Raw genomic sequence first — 23645 nt, 5'->3', positions numbered from 1 at the left:
ATGCATCTATCCATCCACCCTTTCACTCATTCATCCATGCATCTATTCATCCACCCTATCACTCATCCACCCACCCCTTTCAAATTCATTATGGGCCTTTGTGTGCAGACCTGCAGACTGAAGAGGCCCATCAAGAACTCCACAGCTGCTGTAGTTGCTATGGCAGTGTGTTCAAAATGCCCCTGGTGTATGCACAAAGTGAGATGAAAGGCCTAGTGCAAGGACAGAAATGGGGGTGGCCTTAGGACTGCATGAAAGCCTCATGGAGAAACTTATGAGCTTTAATGTAAGCCCTGAATGACTGAGAAAACGAGAGGCCAAGGGGAGCAGGTCCGGGCTGTCAGAGAGGCCGGTGTTAGCAGGTTTAGGCACCGGGTGAAACATAGAGTGTACAGGAAAGGCAAAGTGCAAAGAAGGGGGGGCACGAGGTGCATGAGAAGGGAAAGCACTGCTCTTGGGGCCGTATGAGGCCCAAGAGTGGAGCAGAGTTTAAAACGCAGTGGTCATAGAGTTCAAGTCAGAGCAAGGGGCCAAGAGGCAGATAAGGCAGCCTCTTACATGACAGTGCTGTGAGTGCTCTGGAGCTGCAGAAGCACGATGTTTGTCTCATGCTCAAAGAAAATAAAAGGAACAGGGGCGGGCCTGGGGGCCACACAAGCTTATGGAGCTGGCTGCAACTTTGAGCTCTGCTTTATCTCTGTTGTTCTGTTCTGGGGAAATTAAAGTGCGGACCCCACCAACATTAAACTGTCTACTTGTCCTTTGGACAAAATGCTAATTAAAACCTCTTGCCCTCCTAAGAAATCTAGATGTCTCGGGCGTCGGGAGATAGGAATTCCCCACCCCTGCACCCTTTCACACATGCATCCACCCTTTCTCACATGCATCCACCCTTTCACACATGCATCCACCCTTTCACACATACATCCACCCTTTCACACATGCATCCACCCTTTCGCACATGCATCCACCTTTTCGCACATGCATCCACCCTTTCGCACATGCATCCACCCTTTCACACATGCATCCACCCTTTCACACATGCATACACCATTTCGCACATGCATCCACCCTTTCACACATGCACCCACCCTTTCACACATGCATACACCATTTTGCACATGCATCCACCCTTTCACACATGCATCCACCCTTTCACATATGCATACAGCAGTTCGCACATGCATCCACCCTTAAACACATGCATCCACCCTTTCACACATGCATCCACCCTTTCACACATGCATCCACCCTTTCACACATGCATCCACCCTTTCACACATGCATCCACCCTTTCACACATGCATCCACCCTTTCACACATGCATCCACCCTTTCACACATGCATACATCATTTCGCACATGCATACATCCTTTCGCACATGCATCCACCCTTTCACACATGCATCCACCCTTTCACACATGCATCCACCCTTTCGCACATGCATACATCCTTTCACACATGCATACATCCTTTCGCACATGCATACATCCTTTCACTCATGCATACATCATTTCGCACATGCATACATCCTTTCGCACATGCATCCACCCGTTCACACATGCATACACCATTTTGCACATGCATCCACCCGTTCACACATGCATACACCATTTCGCACATGCATACATGCTTTCACACATGCATCCACCCTTTCGCATAAGCATCCACCCTTTCACACATGCATCCACCCTTCCGCACATGCATCCACCCTTTCACACATGCATACACCATTTCGCACATGCATACATCCTTTCACACATGCATACATCCTTTCACACATGCATCCACCCTTTCACACATGCATCCACCGTTTCACACATGCATCCACCGTTTCACACATGCATCCACCCTTTCACACATGCATACACCATTTCGCACATGCATACACCCTTTCGCACATGCATCCACCCTTCCGCACATGCATCCACCCTTCCGCACATGCATCCACCCATTCACACATGCATACACCATTTCGCACATGCATCCACCCTTTCGCACATGCATCCACCCTTTCACACATGCATACACCATTTCGCACATGCATCCACCCTGTCGCACATGCATCCACCCGTTCACACATGCATACACCCTTTCACAGATGCATCCACCCTTTCGCATATGCATCCACCCTTTCACACATGCATCCACCCTTCCGCACATGCATCCACCCTTTCACACATGCATACACCATTTCGCACATGCATACATCCTTTCACACATGCATCCACCCTTTCACACATGCATACACCATTTCGCACATGCATCCACCCTTTTACACATGCATCCACCCTTTCACACATGCATCCACCCTTTCGCACATGCATCCACCCTTTCGCACATGCATCCACCCTTTCACACATGCATCCACCCTTTCACACATGCATACACCATTTCGCACATGCATCCACCCTTTCACACATGCACCCACCCTTTCACACATGCATACACCATTTCGCACATGCATCCACCCTTTCACACATGCATCCACCCTTTCACATATGCATCCAGCATTTCGCACATGCATCCACCCTTAAACACATGCATCCACCCTTTCACACCTGCATCCACCCTTTCACACATGCATCCACCCTTTCGCACATGCATCCACCCTTTCGCACATGCATCCACCCTTTCGCACATGCATCCACCCTTTCACACATGCATCCACCCTTTCACACATGCATCCACCCTTTCACACATGCATCCACCCTTTCACACATGCATACACCATTTCGCACATGCATACACCATTTCGCACATGCATCCACCCTTTCACACATGCATCCACCGTTTCACACATGCATCCACCGTTTCACACATGCATACACCCTTTCACACATGCATACACCATTTCGCACATGCATACACCCTTTCGCAGTTGCATACACCCTTCCGCACATGCATCCACCCTTTCACACATGCATCCACCGTTTCACACATGCATCCACCGTTTCACACATGCATCCACCCTTTCACACATGCATACACCATTTCGCACATGCATACACCCTTCCGCACATGCATCCACCCTTTCACACATGCATCCACCGTTTCACACATGCATCCACCGTTTCACACATGCATCCACCCTTTCACACATGCATACACCATTTCGCACATGCATACACCCTTTCGCACATGCATCCACCCTTCCGCACATGCATACACCCTTTCGCAGTTGCATACACCCTTCCGCACATGCATCCACCCTTTCACACATGCATACACCATTTCGCACATGTATCCACCCTTCCGCACATGCATACATCCTTTCACACATGCATACACCATTTCGCACATGCATACATCCTTTCGCACATGCATACATCCTTTCACACATGCATACACCATTTCGCACATGCATACATCCTTTCGCACATGCATCCACCCTTTCGCACATGCATCCACCCTCTTTCCTCACCCTGTTATTAATAAGCATTTTGCCAACAGACTTGCAGGCAGAGGAGACCCACAAACAACGCATTAACTTTTAGATGGGGTTTAGTTCACCAGTCCTCAGGCTCAGTGGCGGCCCCCCTTTAACCCTTTCCATGCGGGGCTGTTTCCCCCGCTGTGCTGGGGGGCGGGGTGGCGCGTACAGCAGTGCTCATGACGAGGTCAGCTCGTCATGAGCTACGGCGCTCCGGTGCTCATGACGAGCTGAGCTCGTCATGACCACGCCCGTTCCAATGGAACGCTCAGCACAGCAGGGGAATCAGCCCAGCATGCCAGCGTTCCATGTAACTTGCGCGGTCATGACGAACTCTGCTCGTAATGAGCACCGGAGCGCCGTAGCTCATGACGAGCTGACCTCGTCATGAGCACTCAAGGGGTTAAGCCGCTATAGTCGGGGGTTCCCTATGATAATGCTGAAGGACAATTCTCAAGGATCCGTGTGACAGTCTTGAGTGCAGTGATCACGAAATCCTTTACCCAGAAACCATTGCCAGCATTTGTCACGTATCTCGGTGATCGAGTTATTCACCTAAGGCTTTCTTCAGTGCACTAATTAGATGATGTTAAGGGTGGTGGTTGGGTGTGTTTGTGAGCAGGTGTTGTATCTGAGTGATGGTACGCGGGGCCCTCCAGACCCCCTGTTGTAGGATCATGGACTGTCCATCCAAGACCTGGCTGGATATCTGCACCCCAAAGGAGTCACGTGTCTGGGTGGGCGTGGCTCTGCCTGTGTTCACTCTTCACGTTTTCAATGGACCCAGTTTATCGCACAGTGTAGAGATGCCATGTTCATCATGTTTTTGCTGTCTTTAAATGTCCATTTCAGGAGCTGTCGGATGAGATCGAAGACTACACGCACCGCTTCAACACAGAGGACCAGGTCGAGTGGAACCTGGTGCTGCAGGAGGTGGCCGCCTTCATAGAGGTAAGATTTGGGGGGAGGCTGGGAATTCAGCTGATGCCAAGGAGCTTTTTATCTGCCAATAAAATGTAAAAAAAAGTACATTTTTCAAAAAACAAGAGAAAATAGTTTGGCACGCCTGACATGGGACCACTCGAGATCGCTGAGAATATCATGTGGTCCACTCTTGCACTTCGCCTTGTGTGCCCCGTGTTGCACATCACATTGTGTGCCCCGTGTTGCACATCGCCTTGTGTTCCCCGTGTTGCACATCACCTTGTGTCTCCCGTGTTGCACATCACCTTGTGATTCCCGTGTTACACATCGCCTTGTGCGTCCCGTGTTGCACATCACCTTGGGTTTCCCGTATTGCTCGTCATCTTGTGTTTCCCGTGTTGCTCGAAATCTTGTGTTTCCCATGTTGCACTTCGCCTTGCCTTTCTCATGTTGCGCAACACCTTGCGTGCCTCGTGTTACGCATTGCCTTGCGTTGCCCCATGTTGCACGTCGCCTTGCGTGCCCCGTGTTGCACGTCGCCTTGCATTCCCCGTGTTGCACATCGCCTTGCGTGCCCCGTATTGCAGATCGCCTTGCATTCACCGTGTTGCACATCGTCTTGCGTGCCCCATGTTGCACGTCGCCTTGCATGCCCCGTGTTGCACGTCGCCTTGCATTCCCCGTGTTGCACATCGCCTTGCGTGCCCCGTGTTGCACGACGCCTTGCATTCCCCGTGTTGCACATCGCCTTGCGTGCCCCGTATTGCGTATTGCCTTGCATTCCCCGTGTGGCACATCGCCTTGCGGGCCCCGTGTTGCACATCGCCTTGCGTGCCTCGTGTTGCACGTCGCCTTGCATTCCCCGTGTTGCACATCGCCTTGCGTGCCCCGTATTGCGTATCGCCTTGCGTTCCCCGTGTTGCACATCGCCTTGTGTGCACTGTGTTGCACATCGCCTTGCTTGCACCGTGTTGCACGTCGCTCTGCGTGCCCCGTGTTGCACATCGCCTTGCGTGCCCCGTGTTGCACGACGCCTTGCATTCCCCGTGTTGCACATCGCCTTGCGTGCCCCGTATTGCGTATCGCCTTGCATTCCCCGTGTTGCACATCGCCTTGTGTGCACTGTGTTGCACATCGCCTTGCGTGCCCTGTGTTGCACGTCGCCTTGCATTCCCCGTGTTGCACATCGCCTTGCGTGTCCCGTATTGCGTATCGCCTTGCATTCCCCGTGTTGCACATCGCCTTGTGTGCACAGTGTTTTGCCAATCGCCTTGCGTGCACCGTGTTGCACATCGCCTTGCATTCCCCGTGTTGCACATCGCCTTGCGTGTCCCGTATTGCGTATCGCCTTGCATTCCCCGTGTTGCACATCGCCTTGTGTGCACAGTGTTTTGCCAATCGCCTTGCGTGCACCGTGTTGCACATCGCCTTGCATTCCCCGTGTTGCACATCGCCTTGCGTGCCCCGTATTGCATATCGCCTTGCATTCCACGTGTTGCACATCGCCTTGCGTGCACCGTGTTGCACATTGCCTTGCGTGCGTTCCTGAGTGTGTAAATATTAATTTGTGTGTGTACATATGGGTCTCTATAAAGTAATATACTTCTAGATTATTTTGCACGTGCGTAATATGTCCTCTTATGCGCTGTCATCAGGGCGGAGAGGCATGAATATTTTAAGTTCATGTTTAAAACTATCACTTTTAATAAACGCCTCTCAGAGCAATGTTATAATCTAGTCTACCAAGATGAGTCCCCTCTGCATGTTTAGGAAATACACGTTTTTTAATTTTGAAGAGAGGTTGTAATACGGTATATGATGTTTATTGCACGAATTACATGCCACACAAGTTCATGGCTCGGCCCCTGCGCAGGCTCTTAGATCCGAGCCGGGCCATTGGTTTGGCTCGGCCGGGCTCTCCGTGCTCGTTTGCTGCCTCGCCTCCTCTAGTTTCCATGCACACGGCCCTGTGCGTCTGATCTTTATACCCCTTATGCTCTCAAGGTGCACAGCATAAAGTACTCACCTCGGGCACAGCGCCCTGTGCTCCCTGAGGCCATCACTATTACTAGGGTTCAGCTCAGCGCGTGCCGTCCTGGTGCACACACCATTGTGGTTGTGGTGCTTGCTCTGTGTGCGCTGGTGCACGTATGTTTGCAGGTCTGTGTGCACACGTACCTGTGCAGGTTTTGCTTTGTGAACCTGGACGTCACAAACCCCCAGATTCATCAAGAACACATTTTGCTATTCCTTAATATCGAAAAATACCGAATCGCTATTAAGGAATAGCAAAATGCTATTCATCAAGAAAACACTTAAAAAATAGCAATTTCTAATAATTCCTTAATTGCGACTCGCAATTAAGGAATATCTCCCCATTCATTCCTATGGGCCTAGAGGCCCATAGGAATGAATAGGAAGACAATCTCAATTTGCTAATCGCAATTAGCGATTCGCAAATTGAGATTGCGATTTCAAGGGTGCAGGGGTGTCCAAAGGACACCCTGTTGCACCCCTGAAATTGATGTGTGCACATATGTTGCGCACACACATGCCCTTAGGCCATGTGTGTGAGCAACATGAAACTTTGAAAAATGCACTTTAGTGCATTTTTCAACGTTTTTTCTATTTACCACGTAGTTAGACTTCGCGGTAAATAGCGGCCCCAGATTGCGATTTCACATATTTTAAAATGGTTCATGAATTGCATTTAAGGAATCTCAAATTGAGATTCCTTAAATGCAATTAATCGCAATTTAGCGATTTCTAGAATTGCGATGTTTGCATTTGGGATGATGAATCCCAAATGCAAAAATAGCGCTCGCAAAGGGCCAGATTCTCAGAATCTGGCCCTTTGCGAGCCGATTTTAGTTTGATGAATCTGGCTGTAAAGTGTGCTGGTCCGTCCGCACGTGCTCCCTTCGGTGTGTGCACGATACATGCTCCAACCCTTTTGCTTTGCCAATGCTTGTTGCAGTGTACGATTGAGAGCCGCTTTCGCCCTTATCCGTCTTGCTGCCTTTGTTGATTTTAATTACACGCCGCGGCGCTGATTGGAATTGATTTTCGCAGTGATTTAGCAACATCCCTTCGGGTGGACGCTGTCTTCAGGATTACCTGTCAGTGGCTCAATGTGAAATGGAAACTTCACGTCCGGGAGGGGGGGGGCCGAGCCCCTGCGGCGCGGGGCGGCCGGGGCCCCACCCTCCAGGGGGCCTCCTTTCAACCCAAGGCTTAAGAATGTCTGGGGCGCACGAAGCGTGGGGCCGCATCGTTTGCTTGCCGTGTGTGTGTATTGGCGTGGGGGGTGTACACGAGTTCATGCACAATGTTGGTTCTCTGCATGCCCCCCCCTCTTACAATGCCGCTTCCCCATGTGTCATTGATTTAAATAAATAACTTTTACTGCTGCCAATTTTAATCCTTCCCGGTTTGGGAGGATGAAAGGCTGCGTTGGCCCTGCCAGGGCTGACTTCTTCTGGCCTGCAGGTCGCTCCTGATTCCAGCAGCAGGTGCCCGCCTCGCAGAGACATCTTTCAGAATTGGAGAGACATTTACCTAACTTTTCAGGACATTGCAATGCCTTTAATGATGGCACTGCGTCGAGTTAGGTACCCAGGTCGCATCTGTCTGCAGTGTGACCCTGGGCACGTCCCCGTGAGCCTGAGGCACCAGGAGTTCACGCGCGTTTACAATGAACGGCGCGTGCGCAGTGTTTGACAGCTTCCAGCCCTGCAGCTGACGCTGGGCAGCCACAGCCTGGAGTAAGCGCTGCGATCTCTCTCCCTCTCGGTGCCTCTCTCCCTCTCGGTGCCTCTCTCCCTCTCTGTGCCTCTCTCCCTCTCGGTGCCTCTCTCCCTCTCGGTGCCTCTCTCCCTCTCGGTGCCTCTCTCTCCCTCTCTCTCTCTCTGTGCCTCTCTTCCTCTCTGTGCCTCTCTGTGCCTCTCTCTCCCTCTCTGTGCCTCTCTCTCTCTTCCTCTCTGTGCCTCTCTGTGCCTCTCTCTCCCTCTCTGTGCCTCTCTCTCTCTCTCTCTCCCTGTGCCTCTCTTCCTCTCTGTGCCTCTCTCTCTCTCTCTGTGCCTCTCTTCCTCTCTGTGCCTCTCTCTCTCTGTGCCTCTCTGTGCCTCTCTCTCTCTCTCTCTCTCTGTGCCTCTCTTCCTCTCTGTGCCTCTCTCTCTCTCTCTGTGCCTCTCTTCCTCTCTGTGCCTCTCTCTCTCTGTGCCTCTGTGCCTCTCTCTCTCTCTCTGTGCCTCTCTCTCCCTCTCTGTGCCTCTCTCCCTCTCTGTGCCTCTCTTCCTCTCTGTGCCTCTCTCTCTCTCTGTGCCACTCTTCCTCTCTGTGCCTCTCTCTCCCTCTGTTCCTCTCTCTCCCTCTCTGTGCCTCTCTTCCTCTCTGTGCCTCTCTCTCTCTGCCTCTCTCTCCCTCTCTGTGCCTCTCTCTCTCTCTGTGCCTCTCTCTCTCTCTCTGTGCCTCTCTTCCTCTCTGTGCCTCTCTTCCTCTCTGTGCCTCTCTCTCTCTCTCTCTCTCTCTCTGTGGTTCTCTGTGCCTCTCTCTCTCTCTGTGCCTCTCTCTCCCTCTCTGTGCCTCTCTTCCTCTCTGTGCCTCTCTCTCTCTCTCTCTCTCTGTGCCTCTCTCTTCCTCTCTGTGCCTCTCTCTCGGTGCGCCTCTCTCTCCCTCTCTGTGCCTCTCTTCCTCTCTGTGCCTCTCTCTCTCTGTGCCTCTCTTTCCCTCTCTGTGCCTCTCTTCCTCTCTATGCCTCTCTCGCTCTCTCTGCCTCTCTCTTCCTCTCTGTGCCTCTCTCTCGGTGCGCCTCTCTCTCCCTCTCTGTGCCTCTCTTCCTCTCTGTGCCTCTCTTCCTCTCTGTGCCTCTCTCTCTGTGCCTCTCTCTTCCTTTCTGTGCCCCTCTCTCTCTCTGTGCCTCTCTCGCTCTCTGTGCCTCTCTCCCTCTCTGTGCCTCTCTTCCTCTCTATGCCTCTCTCGCTCTCTCTGCCTCTCTCTTCCTCTCTGTGCCTCTCTCTCTCTCTGTGCCTCTCTCTTCCTTTCTGTGCCCCTCTCTCTCTCTGTGCCTCTCTCCCTCTCTGTGCCTCTCTTCCTCTCTATGCCTCTCTCGCTCTCTCTGCCTCTCTCTTCCTCTCTGTGCCTCTCTCTCTCTGTGCCTCTCTCTCGGTGCGCCTCTCTCTCCCTCTCTGTGCCTCTCTTCCTCTCTGTGCCTCTCTTCCTCTCTGTGCCTCTCTCTCTCTGTCTCTTCCTCTCTGTGCCTCTCTCTCTCTCTGTGCCTCTCTCTCTCTCTCTGTGCCTCTCTCTCCCTCTCTGTGCCTCTCTTCCCCTCTGTGCCTCACTCTCTCTCTCTCTGTGCCTCTCTCTCCCTCACTTTGCCTCTCGGTGCCTCTCTGCCTCTCTCTCTCTCTCTCTCTCTCTCTTTCTCTTCCTCTCTGTGCCCCTCTCTCTCGCTGTGCCTCTCTCTGTCCAGGCTCTCTCCCGTGCCCCCTCTGTTTCTTTCCCTGTCCCCCCTTCTCTCGCCCGCCTCCTCTCGCTGCCTCCAGCTCCTCGCTGCGTTTTAATGACCCGTAAAATGGCCTCTTTCATTGGCATCTTTTGGTGTTGATGAGCCGCGTGGACGTTCATTTCCGCCTTCCTCCTCCTCCTCCCTCTCTCGGTGATGATGATGGGAGACCTGCGCCCCCGCCAAAGGCCTCGTTACTGGAGCATGAAACGGGGGCCTGGACCGAGCCGCCCTTCCCCCGGCTGTCTCCTCACCTGCGCCCCCCCCCCTTACCTGCTCCCCCCTCATCTGCACCCTCTCACCTGCGCCCCCCTCACCTGCGCCCCCTCGCCTGTGCCCCCCTCACCTGCGCCCCCCTCGCCTGTGCCCCCCTCACCTGTGCCCCCCTCACCAGCGCCTCCTCACCAGCGCCTCCTCACCTGCGCCCCCTCACCTGCGCCCCCTCACCTGCTCCCCGCTCACCTGCCCCATCACCTGCGCCCCCTCACCTGCGCCCCCTCACCTGCACCCCTCTCACCTGCGCCCCCCTCACCTGCGCCCCCTCACCTGCGCCCCCTCACCTGCGCCCCCTCACCTGCACCCCTCTCACCTGCACCCCTCTCACCTGCGCCCCCTCACCTGCGTCCGCTCACCTGCACCCCCTCACCTGCGTCCCCTCACCTGCGCCCCCTCACCTGCGCCCCCTCACCTACACCCCTCACCTGCTCCCCCTCACCTGCGCCCCCCTCACCTGCTCCCCCCTCACCTGCGCCCCCTCACCTGCGCCCCTCACCTGCTCCCCCTGACCTGCGCCCCCTCACCTGCTCCCCCTCACCTGCTCCCCACTCACCTGCGCCCCCTCACCTGCGGCCCTCACCTGCTTCCCCTGACATGCCCCCTCACTGGCGCCCCCTCACCTGTGCCCCCTCACCTGTGCCCCCTCACCTGCTCCCCCTCACCTGCGCCCCCCTCACCTGCTCCCCTCTCACCTGCGCCCCCTCACCTGCGCCCCCTCACCTGCGCCCCCTCACCTGCTCCCCCTCACCTGCTCCCCCCTCACCTGCTCCCCGCTCGTCTGCTCCCCGCTCGTCTGCTCCCCCCTCGCCTGCTCCCCCCTCGACTGCTCCCCCTCACCTGCTCCCCCTCACCTGCGCCCCCTCACCTGCGCCCCCCTCGCCTGCTCCCCCCTCGTCTGCTCCCCCCTCACCTGCGCCCCCTCACCTGCTCCCCCTCACCTGCGCCCCCTCACCTGCGCCCCCCTCGTCTGCTCCCCCCTCGTCTGCTCCCCCCTCACCTGCTCCCCCCTCACCTGCTCCCCCCTCACCTGCCCCCTCACCTGCCCCCCCTCGCCTGCGCCCCCTCACCTGCGCCCCCTCGCCTGCGCCCCCTCACCTGCGCCCCCTCACCTGCTCCCCCTCACCTGCTCCCCCCTCACCTGCTCCCCCTCACCGGTGCCCCCTCACCTGCTCCCCCCTCACCTGCTCCCCCTCACCTGCTCCCCTCACCTGCGCCCCCTCACCTGCTCCCCCTCACCTGCTCCCCCCTCACCTGCTCCCCCTCACCGGTGCCCCCTCACCTGCTCCCCCTCACCTGCTCCCCCCTCACCTGCGCCCCCTCGCCTGATCCCCCCTCACCTGCTCCCCCTCACCTGCTCCCCTCACTGGCGCCGCCCCCACAAGGCCATTTTCTTTTGACAAAAATTATCAATCCACGCAGCCGGCGCCTCTGGCTCTATCCTCAGGGCAAAGAAGAGACATATTGCTTACATATTTATTCATTCGTTCTTTCATTTTTTAAAATATATTTATATACAATAAAACCATACATGTCGCGCGGCGGTCATCAGCTATTTTTCATGCAGAGTAAGATAATAAGATGGCGGGTGGGTACCTGGCCTATATTGCAGGGGTGTGTGTATGTGGCCTGTCTGTCTGTCTGTCTGACTCGAGCATCGCTTGCATTTGACGCACATTGTGAGATCATTTTACACCCATGCAGTAAAGTGTAAAATCTCCCCCACTAGCGTGACTGCAGGTTTGGATTCTACTAAAGACACAGAGGCGAGAATTATCACTTTAACATTGTTACTGAAATCTCTAGCAGCAAATACATTTATATGTGTATATGTGTGTGTGTATTTTATATATATATCTCACCTACTGGTGTTCACCAGTGAGTAGTTATAATTAGGACCTAGTTTCCATAAAAAAGGCGTTTTTTTGTTTTACTAATTACTTTAGCACTGTTTGACAAATCTTCACGAAATTTTCAAAATGTGTTTGCTATGCACTTTAGCTGCTGTCTGGAAGTTTCGGGGTGATACGTCAAGCGGGAGGCCCAAAAAAAGGGGGTCCTGAAATACATTTTCCCAGTACAATTTCCTGTAGGGAATTTAGATACGACTGCTGGATGAAATTACTCCAAATATGGCGGAACACTAGATCTTGGTCCAGAAAGATCCCTTTTTTTGATTTGGTGTAAATCCGTTCAGTAGTTTTGTAGTTATTAAGGAAAATGATTCATGTATATCTAGGGACCCCTATCCTACTTAAATTCGACAGATCTCAAAATGAGATCTGATTGTCGACCAGCACTTCAACCAGGAGGTGTTGGCAGTCATCTTTTGACTGACTCTGCCGAGTCCCAAGAAAAAACATTAAAGAAAAGGACAGGAGGGCAGGGTAGGAATACCCTGACCTTCTAGGCCTGGTGGTGAGGTCTCAAAAAGACTCTGCCAGGGGCCAACATTTTTGTAAAACATTTTTTTCCTGAGAAGCTCAAGTGGAGCCATGGGAATAAAAAAAAAAAAAAGGAAACGCGGGTACCAACACTTTCTTTTTTGGCCCCCTGGGTAGGCCAGGTCCAGGGGGAATTTATATTATTATTATTATAGGAAGGGGGACACACGTGGCCCCCTTACTAGTCCGATTTAAGCCCCGGGATCCCAAACCTTGGGGCCTGGCCGAAAATAATATAGGGAGGGGAAGCATGCGGCTCCCGTCCCGGGTCAAATTTAGCCCTGGGGACCCCATCCCTGGTGCCTGGGCCGAACTGGAAAAAGGAGGAGAGGGCACGTAGCCACTCCCCAGGCCGATTTGAGCCCGGGGAGGGATTGTGGGGGGGGCGCTCCATGTGCCCTCCCCCTACCCATTGTAGAAAGGCTCGCCACGTGGCCCCCCTTTACCTAAAAGAAAAAAATCTTTGAAAAAAACGCCCGGCGAGTCGCAGAGGCTCTGCCCCCTTTAAGCACCACTCTGCAAACGGGCCCTCTGATGCGCTACTAGATGGGGAAAAAAGTCTCCTTGAATGTTGAGGGTCATTGGGGTCAACAAGCCCTCTTGTTACCTCCAGTAAGTCCCAAACAGTGGGATTGCTGAGAGGTCGTCGAAGGCCACGCCCCCTTTCTCCACCACTCTGCAAACGCACCTCCTGGTGTACTTATGGTTGGGGGATGAAGTCCCCTCGGCTGCTGAGGGTCCTTGGGGGCTATCAAGCTCTCCTGTTACCTCCAGTAAGTCCTATACAGTGGGATTGCTGAAAGATGCTCGGAGGCCAAGCCCCTTTTTTCCACTACTCTTCAAACACGCCTTCTGGTACACTACTGGTTGGGGATGAAGTCCCCTTGTATGCTGAGGGTCATTGGGGCCAAGAACGCCTCCTGTCACCTCCAGTAAGTCCCACACAGCACGATAGCTGAGAGTTGGCCGGAGGCCACAACCCCTTTTTCCACAACTTTGCATACGTGCCTCCTGGTGCACTATTGGGTGGGGGAGGAAGTCTTCTTGGATGCTGAGGGTCCTTGGGGGCCAAAAAGCACTCCTGTTACCTTCAGTAAGTCCGACACAGTGAGATTCCTGAGAGCTGATTGGAGGCCCCGTCCCCTGTCTCCACCACTCTGCAAACACGACTACTAGCTTAAAAAAACCAGAGAAATTCACTGAAAAAACAAAGTTTACAGGGATGTTATAGTTTGGAAATAGAATTATTAAAAACCATAGAAATTCACTTAGAAAAACAAAGGTTACATGGATGTTATACTTGGGCTCATATTTCACTTGTACAAAACCATTGAAATTCAGCAGTTATAGTTATCTGAGCTAACTATAACTTGCACCCCCGCAATGGACTGTGATGTCATTTGAGATGTCATCAGTGGTGCCATCAGTTATGTCTTCGGTGATGTCATTTGAAATGTCTTCAGTGATGCCATTGATCATGTCATGAGAGTTGTAATATGTGAGGTCATAAGCAGTGCATTGCGAGGGCGTAAGTTACAGTTAGCTCAGGTAACTATTAACTGCTGAATTTTACTGATTTTGTGCGAGTGAAATCTGCCGCTAACTATAACGTCCCTGTAACCTTTGTTTTTTTCAGGGAATTTCTAAAGTTAAAAAAAAAATCTATTTTCTACCTATAACATCCTTGTAACCTTTGTTTTTTTCAGGGAATTGCTAACGTTTAAAAAAAATTCTATTTCCTAACTATAACACCCCTGTAACCTTTGTTTTTTTAAGTGAATATATAAACATAATAATGTGTTTTTTACATTATTTCATATATATGTTATTGTTAAAACCTGCCACCATTGTTTTCAATGGGAATCTGTTGCAGCACTGGTGGCTGGCCTTATGTATTGCTTGACTTACTCCAGGGATCGGTGGAGTACATATTATCTTGTTATGTCACTATTAAGACTGTAGTAGAATTCGAACTGTATTTTGTGAACAACTGTTCTCTCACTCTTAAGTGGGTGTGTGTTTTTTTCTAATGGCATGTCCATCCCTAAATCCCTGCTTAATTTCCCTCAATCTCACCCATCTTGTAATAATTATTTCCCATTTTCTCACCACTGGAGATTTCCACCCATAGGTTTGTGACTTTTATTTTGTGGTACATGAAGTAGAACTACAGCACTACTTCTTTACAAGTGCCTTTTGTGACTAGGGCCCTATGTTTTTACTAACTCTGGGGCGACCTAGACATCGTTCCTAGAGCCCTTTGAGCTTTGTTCCTCAGAGCACCTTCCTTACCTCTAGGTGTGTGTTCTACTAATTTCGAATTCTGGCAGGCTTGAAGATACTCTGATGTGTTTTATGGCAGGAGATGTTATGGGCTCATTTGTGTCCTTTTACAGTCTTGGGTATTCCCAGATGTTATTTCCAGCCACTCTCCCGTCTGACTCCTGCTTTTCTTTGCTTTTGGTGTGAGGTGGGTTTAGGTTGTGGGTGTGCAGTTTAAACTGGACTATTAACCCGTTTGCTGCTTCGAACGTTCAGCGCCAGTGCTGAACGTTCGAAGAAACGGATGCGACTGCGTCGGCCGTTGGACGTGCGCAGCACTAGGGAGGTTGCTCGCGCGACGTCCAACGGCCGACGGCAGCAGCGAAGGGGTTAAAATCTTCAGATCAGTGTTTGTTTATACAGAGGTGCAATGTGTGCTGTGGCTTTTGCTCCTTTGGGGTAATATGTTATGTTTTCTACTCTTAATAACAACACAGAAGTTCACAAAAAGTCCCTGGCTCTTTGAATATTAACCGCCTCCACAATCTAACAAAGTAGAAAAAACCTTCCCAGCACTTAAGTGGCAAAATGCTGACTTCAGAAAACACATCCTTTAGAGCCAGAGGATGTGAAATTATGTAGTAGCCACACCCACAAAAACTCAGTTGCAAAATAGCACCTCTCAAGTGTGATAAAGAAGCAGATTTCCAATCCTAACTCACAAAGTTACTAGACAACATATTGGTGATTGTCAATGTCTGTTTCTCTGAACAAGAGCCCTCCTTAAAGAACTGACAACATTTGACTGCAATTAGAGGAGAGTCTTCACAGATGTCATCGTAAACACGAGCCATTCTGTGGGTGGAACTAGCATGTCCAGGTGTGATATCAGAAGGTTCATCTTTCGGGTACAGGTTACATCCACCGCACACCCTTTGACAAGAGATTTAATTATTTCTTAATTGGCAAATCAACACCAAGAGCGGTGAGGAACTTCTTCGGAGACCTTATCCCTCTATGAGACCTTGTAATAAAGCGCCCGATTTAGATTGTGGCGGATGGGTTACTGCGTCACAACGGTGGCGGTTATTACTTCAGCCAAAATATAAATCCCATTATATCCTATGGGGTTTATACACAACAAGTTCTATGCACACGCAAATGAGTGAAAAAAAGAGTACAACACAATTACTGTTGGTCACGGATTAAGACAATGGTGTCCTTTTTGGAATATTCGCTTTTAATGTTGCATTTCTTAACAAGCCAGCCAAGAAACGCAACATTAAAAGCGAAGACTCCAAAAAGGACACCATTGTCTTCATCCGTGACCAACAGTAATTGTGTTTTTTTTTTAACTCTTTATTTCAGACTGCACAGAATGCCACGTATCACATCACGTTCACATAGTATATAATACAGCCATTTTTTAAACTTTCTTTTCTCCCCAACTTAACTCCGTCGGCCTGTAGTAATTACGGCCTGACCGTTATCATTTCTTAACTCAGAGTAGAAAAACATAAGATCTCATATTTTAAAAATATGTCGTCTAACCATGTCCATTATGTAAACATCATTATGCATTAACTCTCATCCAATAACATTAATTGTGTTGTACTGTTTTTTTCACTCATTTGCGTGTGCATAGGACTTGTTGTGTATTCTCAGTCGGACCTCTTGGTCTCCATTTGAGGGTTTAGGGGTTTTTCCCTCACCTGTGGCACCGCATTAAACTTTTTTCTCTTGTGTCAATTCACGCTATTTGGTAAAGCGCCTTTTACAAACCTGTGAGAATTAATACCCCCCTTTTTGGTTGTGCCTATGGGATTTATATTTCGGGTTGGCGGGATATCCAACACCGTTGAGACGAAGTAACCCGTCCACCAAGATGTAAGTCAGTCCCAAACTCAAACCCATTATTACCACGGATGAGCCAAGACTTCGTACCAGGAGTATAATTCAAGACAAAAGATTAAAAGCAAAATGTTATTCTCAAATGTATTCCTTCGTAGAATTTAATCTCGGAAATGTACCAGGCATAAAACATCAGTGCATAGTTTCCTCTCACATATGTTTGTTTGTATTCCGTGTGTGTTTATTAATATAGCTTTTAAGCAAGTTCAGGTCCTAGTCAGGAAATGTATGGCCAGGGGCATGATGACTGAGGTGTAATGAGAACCTTACAGAGGTTTATATACAGGCAAATTAAAAGGGTTTATTTAGTCTATTACCCGGCTTAAAAATTTAACTCAAAGAAATTTGTGATCACCAGAAAAATATAAATTAACGAAGTAGCTTTTTTTGGGATGTATGTCATTACCACGCATGCTTTTACAACGCATGCCTTTACCACGCAACTTTTACAACGTAAGTCGTTACAATGACTTGCGTTGGGGGGCGCTGGATAGTGAATAGTTTAATTTACTATTCCAACTCCAGTCCCCGTGGATAGTAGGGAACGTTTTGAATAGTAAATTAAACTATTCCATATCCTACAGCCCCTCCAAGTGCAAGTCGTTGTAACGACTTGCGTTGTAAAAGTTGCGTGGTAAAGGTATTGCGTGGTAAAAGTTGCGTTGTAAACGCTGTTTACCCTTTTTTGTGACTCTAGGTCAAATGTGTTTAGAGTGTAGGGTAATGTCTGCCCAGGAGCAGTATTTCATATTTAGAACCTACTCAGAATTCATTGGTATTATATAGTCTCCTGAGCCTCCTGGTGTTCAGTATTCTGCTCCTCCAAAGGATACAGTGACGTCCTCCAGCCGAGCATCAGTCACCACCTGTCACCTGCAGGAAGACGCGGGCGTAAATAATGCGCTGGCAGTGCTGACGCGGCACGCCGGGCCTGTTTGGTCATTAATAACATGTTCATCCTTGAAAATTTGCGGTCCGCGCTCTTTCCTGTCGATCACATCTTAGAGGCTTCGCTTCCGGGGTGGCAATTTGAAGGGGGCTTTTTTTGGACCCTCTGTTTGTTGATTCACAGAGGTGGCGCGAGATGACTCTTCTCGCGCCTGGAAGATGGTTTGCGTGTCAGACAGTGACGCAGGCGGTCCATCTTCACACAGAGTAGAAAATAACAGCTATTTCATGATAGCTAGTGCATTTCCAGTGTCTTCACATGCATGTCCCCGCTCCCATTCATGTAGCTGGCGGTGTGTGTATCCCATCATATAGGCCGGTGCAGTTGTCATGGAAACTGTGATTTCTTTTTGTTATCTCCCTCACTCAGTCTAGTGGTTTTTGCTGAAATCCAGGTTTATCCTCTGGCGACCATTAAGGACAAATAGCAATACTTAAAACGAATTAATTAAGTGTGTGTAAATCATGTTAGGTGTTGAGTCTGAGGCTAACTGGTTCAGGTGCATTATTTTTAAGGTAACGTGCAAAAGACAATCTAATGGTGTAGCATCTTTGGCCAATTTTTACTAACCTTAAGCTTGCATACCCCATTTTTATTAAATAGTCAATTATTTAAATCTTTTGAAACTAATCAATTGAGGTTCGAATCAGTTCAGAGGTAAGGGAAGGGAAAATCTGGGGTTTGAGTCCATCTGAAGATAGCCTTGTCACAAAATAAATCTGTGTTGCAGCAACTTGGACAGAGCTTGGAAGGATCAGGTATCGACAAATCAGCCCCGTTCCTAAAGCCGCTTGTGTTCACCTTGGGTTTGAGGACAAAATTTACAGGATTGACTGAAGCTTACTATTGCAAATGGGATTCGGGAATATAGAAATTCTGCCATTGTCGTAGAATTTCTGCATTTGCAATTTTAGGATAAAACTGAGTTTTGTGAGCATTCCGGGGAGGCCCTATCTGAGAAATTAGAACACGCATTCTCTGCTGGAAGTTTCATATCCCGAAAACATATAAAGATTTGCTCCTTTACGGGTAGGAGAAGGGTTGTCTCCAAGAGCGCAGTAGAGTGGTTTACCTGAATGGGTGACGGTGTCATAGGAAAAGTGGTTTCTTTGTGCATGGGACGAAACCAATGAAAAAAGGTTCATATGCAAGTCAGATTAAGTTATGCAGAGTTTTCCACCTGGTTGAACTTCTGCATGTGCGCACTTCAGTAGCCCTCGACAATAACCAATGCCATAGTTTAGGAGGAGTAATCCTAGAGCTCTTTCACAGGTCCATAAATTTTCTGCAGGTCAGAGTTGGATCCAGAAATGTTCCCTATAACCCTCTCATCTTTTTAGTAAGGATATACTTCCTTTTGTCCCACGCTCACTTAAGTCTTGTTCCCCGTCACATATTCCACTCCACATATTTTCAGTCGTCTATAGGGTCCCTTATGTTTTTTTTTTACTCCAGACTGCAGCAGTTTTACATTTTTCAAGTCAGTGTTTCTCAAATTGACCTGTTTCACTTCTCCGTGTCGCCATACGAGTTGCATTGATTCTCAGCCAAGAAATGCACGGTCTGCTCCCCACAGTCATGCTGGAATACAGCAAAGCCTTGTTCCTGTGTCTTCTGTAAGGCATTTGGACTCCCTTTCAACGCGTTGTACTAGATAAGCTCCGTACACTTGAATTACACCTCACCAGGGAAGGTCGGAGTTAATTATTGAACTGCAGAGAGCACTGTGGGTAGTTGTGATGTCTTCCAACCTTTGTGTCTGTACTTCAGTGTCTCAGTAGAGCAGCAGCGCGGTACACCATAGCAGCTTACTCGGGCTCAGCATCAGTGTGATGCTGGTGCGGGGCGTGGGGGGCACCCCAAGATGAGATCAGGCAGGCTTTCCCGCCACAGCCTGCTGCGGTTTTAGGATCTGCCTGCAGATGGACTCGGGGTCTTGCCAAAGCGGCTCGCCCTCTGTGATGGGCCCGGTGGACGCGCACCCGCAGGCCTGTGCGCCGAGTGCACGCCCGGCGCGCCGCAGCGTGGAGAGCGAGGGCTCTTTAAAGATGCATGAGCGCCTCTGTTAGTCCATTAGCTTCCGACGATTCTCGGGGGCATTCACCTTAATACTTAAGTTCATAGTGTTGGAATGCGCCGCTGTGCGCGCGCACGAGGGTGTGTCTGCACTCACAACACCAAGTGACCCCCCCAAACGGAGGAACCTGGGCGGCACACGGATGCGCACCTCCATGCCACCCCCGAAAGAGGCTGCACACCCATGACGTGTCATGTGACCACACAAGGGCTGCGTGGGCTAAGTCACTAAATGAGCACGTGAACCAGTACTTCAGGAGTATTCTTTTAAAAACTCTTACAGGAAGTAGTACTACTAAAGTATTCTTTTACAAACTCTTACAAGAAGTAGTACTACTAAAGTATTCTTTTACAAACTCTTACAGGAAGTAGTACTACTAGAGTGTTCTTTTACATACTCTTGCAGGAAGTAGTACTACTAGAGTGTTCTTTTACATACTCTTACAGGAAGTAGTACTACTAAAGTATTCTTTTACATACTCTTGCAGGAAGTAGTACTACTAGAGTGTTCTTTTACATACTCTTGCAGGAAGTAGTACTACTAGAGTGTTCTTTTACAAACTCTTACAGGAAGTAGTACTACTAAAGTATTCTTTTACAAACTCTTACAGGAAGTAGTACTACTAGAGTGTTCTTTTACATACTCTTGCAGGAAGTAGTACTACTAGAGTGTTCTTTTACATACTCTTGCAGGAAGTAGTACTACAGTTGCATTCATTTGCATTCTTTACGTGCACTACTACTGTAGGAGTAGATAAGATAAATTTATTATGTATAGTTAATTAAAACCAGTACAATCGTTACATCTAAGCAAATTTTTAAAATGTAATAAAAAAGAGTCTGTATAATTGTCATTATCAGAGTCCGAGCGGTAAGGGACCGAAAGAATCTGTCTTTCAGTTTTCCCTAGGCCCAAAGTTTGGACATTAGGTGCCGGAACCAGTGCTTGCCGCAGATTGTGGATTAGGTAATCTTTGCTCTATCGTGGTGAGATACTTAACATATCTGCAGTTCAATTTTATGTTCGCAGGGTTCAAGCATGCAAGCACAGCCTGCCTGCGCGTGCTGGTACCTAGCTGCTTGAACTGGTCCCTTAGTAGCTGTCGGCGGGCTTGTTGGAGTTCTTCACAAAGACAGGTCATGTGAAGTATGTCACCCGTAGCTAGATTGCAGAGCTGACAGACTTCATGGCCATTGCTCCTTAGCCATGGTGGTTGATGCTCTCTGGTATGCAAGATCCCCAGTCTGTATTTCAAAAACTTCAGTTTAGTGATTTTTGGGTAGCCCTGGTTGAAGTAATGTTGTGGTCTCAGGGATTTGTACGTGTTCAGTGTCATCCACACATGGTTTCTTCTAGAAAAGGCGGCCTTGTCCTCTATTAGGGAAAGAGTTTTTACGTTTTTCCAGACCGCTTTTTTAAACGGGTTGTGCCCCAGTTGCATGGCCCAGAGTGAGGAAGCCTTGACAGCCCCCAATGCTGCCTTCAGGTAGGAGCGTGCTTGAGATGCGTTCCTGCTTTGTATGTCTTGCCACAGCATCGCGTTTGTGGCAGCAGATAATGTAGGCTCCTTCTCTTGCAAGATCTTGTTTTGTTAGGCCGAACTCCAGCCGTATTTGGGCAGGCGAGGTGTAAGATGGAAGTGAGAACAGAGTTCTGTATGCTTTTACCTGGATGGTGTCTAGGTTCCTGGAGTCTCTACCTCGTAGTGCCTCGCTGCCGTAAGAGATTGAGGGGAGTAGTTTGGCCTGAATGACTTTTAAGTATGGTGTCAGGGTTGGCCCTGCTAGTTGGTTTGCAAGATTTTTCAGTGTGATGGCGATCAAGGCCCCTCTTCTTTTGGTTTCCTCCATCTGCCGAATGAATGAGCCATCGGTGTCGAAAATGAGCCCCAAGTATTTGTATTCATGTGAAGACTCTATTTTTTGGCCACCCAGAGTCCAGGGCTTCTGGTGTTTGTTCTTGGTATTGATCGACATCGTACGCGTTTTACTTAGATTGATTTTTAGGTTATTTTCCGTTGCGTAGCTGTGCATTTCGATCATCAGTTTCTGGAGGCCAATGTGTGTGTGGCTAAGTAGTACCACGTCATCCGCGTATAATAGATTGTAGGAGTATTATTTTACATACTCTTACAGGCAGTAGTACTACTTTTTGAGTGTTCTTTTACATACTCTGACAGGAAATAGTACTACAGGAGTATTATTTTACATACTCTTACGGGCAGTAGTATTACAGGATTATTCTTGTATATACTCTTACAAGTAGTAGAACTCCTAGAGTATTATTTTACGTACTCTTACGGACAGTAGTACTACAGGAGTATTCTTTTACATACTCTTACATGAACTATTACCAGGAGTATTGTTTTACGTACTCTCACAGGAAGTACTACTACTAGAGTGTTCTTTTACATACTCTTACAGGCAGTAGTATTTCTAGAGTTTTCTTTTACATACTCTTACAGGCCGTAGTATTTCTAGAGTGTTCTTTTACATACTCTTACAGGCAGTAGTATTTCTAGAGTGTTCTTTTAAATACTCTTACAGGCAGTAGTATTTCTTGAGTGTTCTTTTACATACTCTTACAGGCAGTAGTATTTCTAGAGTTTTCTTTTACATACTCTTACAGGCAGTAGTATTTCTAGAAGGTTCTTTTACATACTCTTACAGGCAGTAGTATTTCTAGAGTGTTCTTTTAAATACTCTTACAGGCAGTAGTATTTCTAGAGTGTTCTTTTACATACTCTTACAGGCAGTAGTATTTCTAGAGTTTTCTTTTACATACTCTTACAAGCAGTAGTATTTCTAGAGTGTTCTTTTACATACTCTTACAGGCAGTAGTATTTCTAGAGTGTTCTTTTACATACTCTTACAGGCAGTAGTATTTCTAGCGTGTTCTTTTAAATACTCTTACAGGCAGTAGTATTTCTAGAGTTTTCTTTTACATACTCTTACTGGCAGTAGTATACTCTTACAGGCAGTAGTATTTCTAGAGTGTTCTTTTACATACTCTTACAGGCAGTAGTATTTCTAGAGTTTTCTTTTACATACTCTTACAGGCAGTAGTTTTTCTAGAGTGTTCTTTTACATACTCTTACAGGCAGTAGTTTTTCTAGAGTGTTCTGTTAAATACTCTTACAGGCAGTAGTATTTCTAGAGTGTTCTTTTACATACTCTTACAGGCAGTAGTATTTCTAGAGTTTTCTTTTACATACTCTTACAGGCAGTAGTAGAGTGTTCTTTTACATACTCTTACAGGCAGTAGTATTTCTAGAGTTTTCTTTTAAATACTCTTACAGGCAGTAGTATTTCTAGAGTGTTCTTTTACATACTCTTACAGGCAGTAGTATTTCTAGGGTGTTCTTTTACATACTCTTACAGGCAGTAGTATTTCTAGAGTGTTCTTTTACATACTCTTACAGGCAGTAGTATTTCTAGAGTGTTCTTTTACATACTCTTACAGGCAGTAGTATTTCTAGAGTATTCTTTTACATACTCTAACATACCTTTCTGAATCAGCCTGAAATGTCCTACTCCATTTTAGTAAAACTGAAAAGGGGACACACCCCTTTCTATTTGTAATAATTGTATGTTCGATTTCTTGAATATTCCAATTTTAGATCTTTTGGGGCCAGGTATGTAGAAGAGCATTACAGGTATACTACATTAAAACTCAAACATACCTTTGTGAATAGACCCCACTATGTGCAATATCACGAATATTACTACACCGCCCACGAGCTCAATGACATCATTCTCCACCCCGGTCATAGCTAAGCATTGCATTAACTTCCAGATCCTGGATTGGACGCTCACAGCTTCCCATGTCTGGGATCCCCTTGACTCCAGCAAAGCACTCGCTTCCTGACA

General features: G+C 48.6%; 1 protein-coding gene across 2 annotated transcripts in view; it reads left to right on the top strand.

Moving 5' to 3' along the window:
* Positions 1-23645, top strand: part of SCAI (suppressor of cancer cell invasion) — a 565718-nt gene that overhangs the window by 438564 nt on the left and 103509 nt on the right. For both annotated transcript variants that reach the window (XM_078646060.1, XM_078646059.1), the window contains one exon: positions 4286-4384. In XM_078646060.1, coding sequence (XP_078502186.1) covers positions 4286-4384 — 99 coding nt within the window. The remainder of the gene's footprint in view (positions 1-4285; positions 4385-23645) is intronic.

This window comes from Lissotriton helveticus, chromosome 5_1, assembly GCF_964261635.1.
Source record: "Lissotriton helveticus chromosome 5_1, aLisHel1.1, whole genome shotgun sequence".
Classification (NCBI taxonomy): Eukaryota; Metazoa; Chordata; class Amphibia; order Caudata; family Salamandridae; genus Lissotriton; species Lissotriton helveticus.
This window is presented reverse-complemented; position numbering and strand designations above follow the sequence as displayed.